A 10,877-nucleotide genomic window follows, 5' to 3' on the forward strand; every position below is an offset into this window, starting at 1 on the left:
CACTTTCTAGACATGGGTAATTAATGGTATTCATTGTGAAACATATTGATTTGCTTCGAGCATTTTCTTTAAGTTGGCCCCTGTATTCATTGGAAGAACATCGTTGGAGCTGTAATTAAAAATATCAATGAAATAGTATCGATTTTTAGTTTCACATGAAATTAGGTGGTGGTGCCATCATATATCCTTCGTTTTGGGAGATTGGAAAGTATAGACATGGTTTGAAAAAAGATTACATATTTTGAATAAATAAATTAGTTAAGTATAATTTGTTATATGAAAATTTTTTAGTTGATTATATATATATATATATATATATATATATATATATATATATATATATATATATATATATATATATATATATATAATCAAATAAAAATAAGACCCTTTATCAATGACACATCAAATAATTTGGTATATAATGGAAAGATCTAAATAGAAGAAAAACCGATGTCATATTGATATTGATATGGTAAAGTGATGGTCATGTTCACCGAATTGAAGTGGACCTGTCTCGGACTTGAAAGGTACACATTTATAATGAAAATCACTTTGACAATCTACAGCTAAAGTAGATGAGACTTGAGTACAGCTTCGGCCTCCTTCATGCAGTGGAATGTGCCGAGTGCCGAGTGCCGACATACATTTGGTGGCGGCCGGACCCTCCACCTAATTTGTCACCCCAACCATAGAAAAAAAAAAGTGCAAATTAAAAAGTGATTCGGCTGCTACCTATTTTAATTAGGGGTGGCAAACGAATGGTATCATTGTGTCCTGTTCGTGAGATTGAAATATAAATGGGTTGAGATAAGTTTACATAACCTGATCTGGTTAATCATCATGTTGTATCTTATCAACTCGTTTATTTTTATATGGAGTTTAGGATTTAGACATTGTAATATATTGTGTCAAAATATATTGAAACATTATGTTGAAAAAGTAGAAATTTAAGAGAGAGAAACATGAAGGAGTAGTAGTTTGAGATAATTAATTTTGGTTATCTAGAACAATAACACACTCTCCAATATATTTCTAAGCTACAGTACTGATTACTTAAACCTTCAAACACTTGGTACGTGGAAGAAAACCACTTCAACACCATATACCGCTCGACAAACAAAAACGGTTATTTATTTTAATCAATTTTGATAACACCTGACAAACGAAGTCATAATTATCGAGCTATGTGAGCTATGAACGATTCAAGCTCCATCCGAGCGTCGCCTCCATCTCTCACCGACTTTCTAACTCGGCGGCCTACAACCACCGCCCTCTTCCTCATTTCCTGCCCTTCTGTCGAACCCATCAATCTCATCACCGCCTTCTCCACCGCCACTGCTGGCACAACCTTCTCTCGCCGGGAGGACCATTCTTTCACCAGGAAACCTACTTTAAGAATCTTGGTTACCAAAACGGCGTTGTTTGGTTGGTCGGAGTGTAAAGGCCATGCAGCTATTGGGACGCCCATAGAAATGCTTTCCATGCATGAGTTCCAACCACAGTGACTCATGAATCCACCGATAGATGGGTGAGCCAAGATCTCTAACTGGGGTGCCCATTCTCTAACCACCATGCCTCTATCTTTAACTCGATCTTCATACCCTTCTGGAAGTTCCAAGCGACGTTTAATTTCATCGTTGAACTCATAATGATGATCTCCTATATCTGCATCTCTTAACACCCATATGAACTTTCTGTTGCTCTTTTCCAACCCGGTTGCAATCTCGAGAACTTGTTCATGGGAGAATGAAATGGTTGTCCCGAAAGAAACGAAGATCACGGTGTTCGATGTTTGTTTGTCAAGCCATTTGAGGCATCTGTCGACGTGGACTGGACCACCATCTTTTTTCGTGACTACTGTTGACCTTTTTATGTCCACAGGATTAAAGGGTCCAAGAGCCCAAAGTAACTTGTTTCGATTTCTTGCCTCTGTTTCAAGTAGGTCCAGAACTGGTTGCTCCACGACTTTACACGTGTTGTAGATGCGGCCCGAGCTTAGTTTTGTATACTCGTGTTGTAGTGAAATGAATTTCTTGAACTCCGAAGTGAAGCAACCCTCGAATGAGAGGAGGTCTTTTGTAAGATCCTCTGGTTCGACTAACTCCTGGATTTGTTCTCTAACTTTCTTGGAAGTGTATAAAGCAATAGCGAATGCTGATACTGTATGAAAAGTATATGATTCAGCGTTTGGAAGAGAAACGAAGTCTTGAACGACAGAACCCATTAGAGAATCATGGATAACAACAAGACGGTGGGTTGTTGGGGAGAGTTTACGGAGGAGGGAGGCTACGGGGTGGCGGAGTTGGGTGGCGGCTTCGCATAAAGGTTGGAGATGAGAAGGGAAGTTGTTGGTGGAGTTGGGGTTGGGAGGAGGAGGAGGAGAAGCGGAGGGAGGGATAGGGAAGTCGTGGAAGTGAATGGTGGAGATGGTGTGGGGGTTCCATCCCTGGATCCGGAGCTTGGCTTGGCGGCCGTGGGTGGTGGTGCAGACGAAGTGGACTGGGATGTTGTTGGTGGCGATAAGGCGGGAGAGGTGGAGGAGCTGGTTTAGGTGGCCTTGTAATGGTAGTGGAACCATCACTACGACCACCTTATTCAGGTCAGCAGCCATTGTAGGTGTTACCATGGATATCGAGAGCTCCGTCTGTAGATGTGTGTATTATTTTGGCGGTTTTTAAATGGAGAAAGATAGTATTTATTTGACAAGTTTCCTTCCTATCACGGAAAACAATAATTGATAGATGAATTTCACATGTGTCAACTGAATATATTAAGAATTGACCAACCATTACATCTAGAATACCATGCATAATATTTTAATACTAATATAAATAGGTAGTATTATTTTTATAATAATGATGTGAAACAATGTATATTTGTCAACTATTAAATTGCTTGATTTTTTTTAAAATTTTTTAATTTTTCGGTGTTGTGACTGAATGCCGTTAGGAATCATACATACTTATAAAGCTAGCATTTTTTTCTTAAATCTCATGCATTTGAAACCCCATTTTTTAACTTCTTTTCACCACATTCATTTGAAACTCTCATGACTTTTCAATTTCTTTACAATAATATTATAAATAAGTTAAATAATGTTCTATAAACAACAAGGGTGTTTTATTACAATGTCTTCATCCCACATCGATGGTGAGAGTAAACAAGACAATGTTTCCTCTTCTATAAATAGGAAAGGTTGTGAAATGTTTCAAAGGGACCAAACCATGAGAACTTCCTCATGCCTACCTTTGTAGGATTTTGAAGGTATTATTTGGTGAGATTGTCTATATTGGCAAGTGTCCAGTTAACTTTTAGAATTCCAAAAATGGTTTTGAACCGAATTTTTTCAGGTTTAAACCGTGTTTCAGTTAGAAAAAAAATTATGTAGTTGGGTATATTGAGTTGAACCGGAGCTGGATCAATTTGGACCGATAAATGAATCATTTTCCTTTCACAACAAACATTTGAAACTCCCATGATTTTTCAAATTATTTCTAATAATAATATAAATAAGTTACATAATTTTATATAAATATAAAAAAGCATCTACCTAAACCTAAAATTATAACTGTTTGAAAAATCAATTTGATTCAAAAGCACGAAATATATACAAACTGGGTTTCACTAGAAAAAAAATATGTTGTTTGGTATATTTAGTTGAATCGGTCCGAGTTTGATCTATTTGGACCATAAAAGAAACATTTTCCTTTCACTACATACATTTGAAACTCCCATGATTTTTCAAATTGTTTCCAATGATATTTTAAAAAAGTTACATAATGTTATATAAATATAAAAAAACATCTACCTAAACATAAAATTATAATTGTTTGAAAATTCGATTTGATCAAAAGCACGAAATATATACGCAGATTAATATTTTATAAATGAATTCTTTTTATAATGAACTTTTGAATCTTGAAAATACATATAAACAAACTTTCTATATTAAGTACCTAACTGAATTTATAATTTTAGAATTGAACAAAAAGTTATTCAATAAAAACTTACTTTTTTAGATAGCAACTTACGCGATTATAGAAAAATGGAACTATTGAACAATAAAGAAAGTGTAAACAAGAGAAATGGTGTTTTACTAAATAAGTTGAATAATGTTTTATTAACAAGAAAGCGTGTTTTATTACAATGTATTCATCCCACATCGATGGTGAGAGTAAACAAGAGAACGTTTCCTCTTCTATAAATAGGAAATGTTGTGAAATGTTTCAAAGGGACCAAACTATGAGAACTTCCTTATGCCTACCTTTTTAGGATGTTGAGGGTATTCTTTGGTGAGATTGTCTTTATTGGCAACTGTCCATTTAAGTTTTAGAATCCCGAAAATGGTTTTGAACAAGATTTTTTTAGGTTCAAACAGAGTTTCAGTTGAAAAACTGTTATGTAGTTTGGTATATTGAGTTGAATCGGTCTGAGTTTGATCAATTTAGACCGATAAAAGAAGCATTTTCCTTTCAGCACATACATTTGAAACTCCCATGATTTTTCAAATTGTTTCTAATAATATTATAAATAAGTTACCTAAACATAATATTATAATTGTTTGAAAAATAAATTTGATTCAAAAACACAAAATATATACAAACCGGGTTTCAATAGAAAAAACGTTATGTAGTTTGGTATATTAAGCTGAATCGGTCCGAGTTCGATCAATTTGGACCGATAAATGAAACATTTTCCTTTCACCACATACATTTGAAACTCCCATGATTATTCAAATTGTTTATAATAATATTATAAGTTACATAATGTTATATAAATATAAAAAAATCTACCTAAACATAAAATTATAATTGTTTGAAAAATCACTTTGATTCAAAAATACGAAGTATATACTCGATTATATTTTATAAATGAATTCATTTTATAATGACATTTTGAATCATGAAAATACATATAAACAAACTTTCTATATTAAGTACCTAATTGAATTTATGATTTTAGGATTTAACAAAAAGTTATTCAATAAAAACTTAATTTTTTATAGCAACTTACGAGATTACTTAAAAATGGAACTATTGAACAATAAATTTTCTGGATAACGTTTTATTTTTATTATTTAATATTTTATTTAACAAAATGAAATTATTGGCAAATAAAGAAATGAGTTTAATAAAAAGTCTTCATCCCACATTGATCGTTAGAGCAAACAAGAGAATGTATTCTCCTCTATAAATAGGAAAGGTTGTGAAATATTTCAAAGGGACTAAGCCATGAGATCTTCCTTGCATCTAACTTTGTAGGACGTTGAGTGTATTCTTTGGTGAGATTGTCTTTGTCGACAAGTGACCAATTAAATTTCAGAATTTCGAAAATGATTTTGGACCGTATCTTTTAGATTTGGATCGAGTTTAATAAGGATTTGAGTGTCTTCTGGCTGAGTTAGGCAAACTCGCTTCCATTGGAGGCCGAGTTTAAGTAACATGCCGAATATTTGGTTGTGTTAGCCAAGTTTTACAACCCTGTATGTAATACAATTTAAAGTTTTAACCTTATAAAAGACGTCACTATTATCATATGTTCTACATAATTATGGTAATATTTATGATACAAAACATTTTTTTTTACTATTTAAGATAAAAAGTTGTCTCTATTATCATATGTTGTACAGAATGATAAAATTTAAGATAGATAAAAAGATGTCTCTATTATCGTATTTTCTACATAATGATAATATTTAATATAAACGTTTTAATTTAATATGAAATTATTATTTAATAGATAACAATAACGATTTATTTATATTTAAAAATTAATTTTTTTCTATTTTAATCATATAACTTTGTATATGCAAAACAATTTCAAGTTCCAACCTTATCTCTTAAAATATTTTTTTATATCCCACGCAACCCGCGGGCATTCGTCTAGTGTCTTTTTAAAATAACGAAAAAAATTGAATAACTATGGCGGAACTATATCTTTACGAAGATTAGTCGCGGGGTGAAATCTGTAAGTTAATTGTAATTTTTATTTTCGATTAAAAAACCCTCAAATTTTGTTATTTTATATTAAATTTTCAAAAATACCTTTATTATGTACAAAACTCAATTACTCAAAAGAAATGCACGAGTAAACCAATCCTTTCTAAAAACTTTCATCACCTAAGATTGCGTGACCATTTCAGATTATTAGACCAAAACGTCATATATAGCGGAAGAAAACAACCCTCACCAAACTAGACATGAACTATACATAAGAATTATATAACGATGAGAAGACAAGACAACATATATCTTCTAAAAAAAGGAAATCAAAATTTTAATTATATTGCAGGTTTTACTAGATTTTGAAACACCACTTTATAACTATGTGTCTATGTTGGACTATTACTTATCTAAGTGTGACATCCGTGTAATACACGCTGTTTTATAGATTTTGACTTTTTTATTATGAAAACTTGAATTTGAAAGCGGTTAACGAGATTTTGACATCCGTGTAATACACGCTATATTCTCATAATAGTCTCTCATGTAAACTTATTATCTACAAATTGAGCTAGCCCACTTGGTTAACAAGATGTCTAACTATGAGTTTTCTAACCAGGAGGTCCTGGATTCAATCCCAGGCAAATACTAACACGGCTGTTCAAAAAAAAAATGTAAACTTATTATCTTTAATTTATTGCTAAGAAATTTAATTTCTAAAGTACATGTATTTGATTTTTATAAAATAAAATATGTTTTCGCATTTTCGTAAATTATTTATGTTTTCGTATGCCTATATATATATATATATATATATATATATATATATATATATATATATATATATATATATATATATATATATATATAGTTAAACATTACATGTTTAATAATTTACAAAACTGAATTTGAAAAGAATATCAATATTAGTCGTAAATGAACCAATTTTTGCTAGATTTCTGCAAATTATCGTGAATTCAAAAGGAATGGACCGAAAATTATGTTTTTTCAATTAGAAAGGTTGATTTGATTTAAATTGAATTCAATACATTAATTGACAAATTACGAGACATTTAAGTTTCCTTATTTTCTTTATTATATTATTATATTAGATTTTTTTATAATTTAATAACAAATCCAAAAAAAACCACAATTTGCCAAGTGGATTTACTTTGAATTTATAAGAAAAATAATAAATTATTATAATGGAAATGTTTTTTATCTTTTAAATTTAAACAAATAATTTAAATAAAGAAAAGAAACTAATGAGCTTTAATTTTGATAATTTTAAAATTAAATGGTAAGTTTATTAATGAAATTAATATCTATTTCTTGCTACATTTATTGCAATTATTACATTAAAATATTATGTGGAATTTAATAAATAAAAAAACTTATAAAATGACTTGTGGAAAAAAGATTAATTTAATATAACCACAAAATGACATTTGACAAATTGAATGAGAATCTGACAAGTGATAAAAAAAACATTCATTTATTAGAGAGGATTTGATTGTAGACGTTACAAGATAAGTGACATACAGTTACGTTAAAAGTAATCACCAAAATGTTACATCAAATTTGAATTTTATCTTAAGAGGGAAGAACGGTAAAGAAAACGAAGCAATATTTGAGATGAGAAAAAAATGTGTATTGTTAATATAAAGCATATGTGCTTAGAATAGAATCAATATTCGTATATTATATACATATATTCTTAATGTAAGATAAGTCCTTATAGAGAGATGGTAGACTCTAACATATACTAGATAAATTTTGTGTTGTTACTCCGAAACCAAGGTGGGAAGCGGTCTAGTATATGAAGCTTACATACAATTTTATTGAGTTATGAAACATGCAATATACCATGTATTTTAAAATACATAGGGAATTTGAACCTATATTCTACCATCTTAACAATTGTAGAAATTTGAAAAGGACCATAATACTTCCTTACGAACGCCAGATTCATCCTTAACTTAACTAATTGTTGTATGTAAGGCGGGAATTTAAGTCATACCCAATCACCAATGTCAAATGTTCTCTTTAATACGTGTTTATCAACATTTTGTTTCATTCTAAATAGCTTTGAATAGGTTTGGTTTAGAGAATATAAGTTTTAATACTAACTGTAGTTTGGTAATGAGTACTAAACCACCATTCTTCCAATAGAATCCAAAAGCTCCACTCATTGGAGTTCCCTCCATAAATACATCTTAAACAATCTTCCAAACACATATTTACAGACATTTTTTCGTGAAATATGCATTGTATGAGTTAAAAGTATTTAAGTTTTCTTTCAATAACATTTAGTCGTTTAAAAGCTATAGTACAGAATTTAGGTCCTAAAAGTTAAGTTTTACAATTTAAGTTTGAACATTTAATATAGAAGGGTGTATAATTGAAACATCAAAACACAAGTCAAGGAAGTCGCCTCATAGAATATGTCCTTCTAGAATATCTAAGCTATTTTCTCTAACTAAGGCATCAATCTTCATCTATGAGTACATGTCAAAATATTAACGAAAGGTTTGTGAAGCCTAGTAAGTAACTCGGAGTCAGATGCTTGAATGGAATTGGAAAATGACAATGATCCAATTCCAAATTCAAACTCCCAACATACTTTCAAAATATTTTAAATATTTATAATCTAGTCAATGATAAGAAGCATATCATATTAAACATTTAAAAATCAACATAAGATTTATTATAAATAAATGCAATGCAAATGCTTCGAAATTCTCACCCACATTCTCTGCACTCGGACAAAGTTCCTTTCTTCTACCGTCATGATGGTACGACCACAAAGGTCAACATACAACCACTAAGGTCAACAAACGATCACTATGGTCAACAAGCGAACACTAAGATCAAGAAACGACCATTAAAGTCTACAAACAAACACTAAGGTCAAGAAAGGATCATAAAGGTCAAAATGGGAATTAATACCTCAGAATTCTCGGGACACGCTCAAGTGAACCGATATACACAAGTAGGCTTCTTAAACAAGTTTTTAATCAAATATTGTATCTTTCCAAATGAAAACACTTTTAGAATAGGTTTCATAGATGCAAAAACATACATATAGTAGTCACAGAGTAAGAAAACGTATTATGATATAAGTTTAAATCAAAACATATGTCAAAAATAGTGATATATGACATGTACTTTTGGTATTTACTCATCATAAGTCTTTTAGAAAGTCCTTACACACTTCACTTCCCTTATAGAGTTGTTAGTGGGTTTAATGGTTACACTGTATTTGAGACAGATATCCAGTCCCTAATAAATCATATTAGGGACTGACATGACATATAATGAGGATCCACATGATTTATATTGGATAATAAACGAGATAGCATCAAGGATTGATATTTATTCCCTAAAAGATAGTATCGGGAACTAATATGACATAAAATGTGTCCCAAATATCACTCCACTAAATTCTATTTAAATATTAAGATATTCTTTACTAGTAATAATTACATTGACATCGTCTATTTATATAATAAATCTTGGATATAACGCTTTCAAATATACTTTTAATTCTTACCAAACTCATAAGAAACATATTAATACGTGGCACCTGAATAAAACAAGAGTGATATGTGTATTGTGTTTACCAGAAAGCACATGCAACAACATCAATAACCTCATGGGCCTCGACAACACTCATTTGAAAGGCTCACCCTTTTGCTTGTGGGGTATCATTCTTCTTAATGGAGGTGTCATCCTTCTATATCAATTCAAGTTCCATTTATATCATTGGGAACTTTCTTGAAAGTTTTTTGTTCTCATATTTCCTTTACATGTCCCATAGTCATAGAGTGTTTTTGTTAGAACCCTTGAAGTGTTCCATACTATACTTTTTATAATATGTTTGAAATTTTAATAGTCAACACATGCTCCAATCACCATTTTCTAGTTCCATGGTAACCTTATAATCAAATATTTACTTATTGGCTAATATTGTTTTCCAATGGTTGAGTCATACCATTGAAGGTATTTCAATAATTTTCAACCTTTTATCCAAAATAATAGTATTATAATTTGCAATTTCACTTAGTTTCTATTCATTAAACTTTGTCTTCATGACTATTTCTTTCCTTTTCATTCTCCTATAGTTTTGACTTAGACTATTAGATTAGTCCTTCCATAATAGCAATTTATCTATCTATAATTGTCACTTACCTTCATTAGATGTTTTCATCCATTACCCATCCGATCACTATGCTTTGATAAGTTCCTCCGGTATCTATTTAGGTCTTCATACCATAATAAGTTTCATATATAATTCCTTGACTATCCCATTTAGTCATTTTAATTTAATTTATACTTTGATGTTATTGTATATATACTTTAGTACATTTACGATTACTTAGTTAATTTCTAACTTTCCTCAATTGTCTAAGCATGTCACTCGTTATTTTTGTTTGGTTTAATACCCTTGGTCATGATTAATGATCATATAATACTATTTCTACCATGCAAGTATCTTAATTCATAAGGTAGGTTATATTTTTAATATAAGTTTACCATAATAGTTTCATATATCTTGATAATTCTCAATATTCCATCTTTTAACACTTTTTTAGGCTCAACTATATGTACCATGCATTCGAGGTGTATCAAGAGATTCACAATATAAGAATCTTAGTTCTTGTCCTTGAGAAGTCAACTTACCTCATAATAAGGTCAGATACTACTTTAGTAAATATTCCAAGGTTTCATCATCATCCAAACCCTTCAAACTTTTTAATGACTTTCCAAAGCAACATTCTTTTATTCTAGGGGTATTAAAGTTTCTATAACATTTTAATTGTGGTTCTCATCCTTAACAAATCATTTTAGTCATACTTGAGTTAGATAACCATGTCCACGAAGATTCCAACATTACATCATTTTTCATATATGTATATTGTTGTGTGTGTG

The 10,877-nt window shown here is 30.7% G+C and overlaps 1 protein-coding gene across 1 annotated transcript; it reads right to left on the reverse strand.

The window, feature by feature from the left end:
• Window positions 1-962: 962 nt before the first annotated feature.
• Window positions 963-2,701, reverse strand: LOC145111927 (zeatin O-glucosyltransferase-like). Its single transcript, XM_079048161.1, has one exon. The coding sequence runs from the start codon at window positions 2,627-2,629 to the stop codon at window positions 1,178-1,180; it is 1,452 nt and encodes a 483-aa protein (XP_078904287.1). The 5' UTR covers window positions 2,630-2,701; the 3' UTR covers window positions 963-1,177.
• Window positions 2,702-10,877: the final 8,176 nt, after the last annotated feature.

The sequence above is a fragment of the Lactuca virosa genome, chromosome 5 (genome assembly GCF_052849685.1).
Source record: "Lactuca virosa cultivar CGN04683 chromosome 5, Lactuca_virosa_CGN04683_v6, whole genome shotgun sequence".
Taxonomy (NCBI): Eukaryota; Viridiplantae; Streptophyta; class Magnoliopsida; order Asterales; family Asteraceae; genus Lactuca; species Lactuca virosa.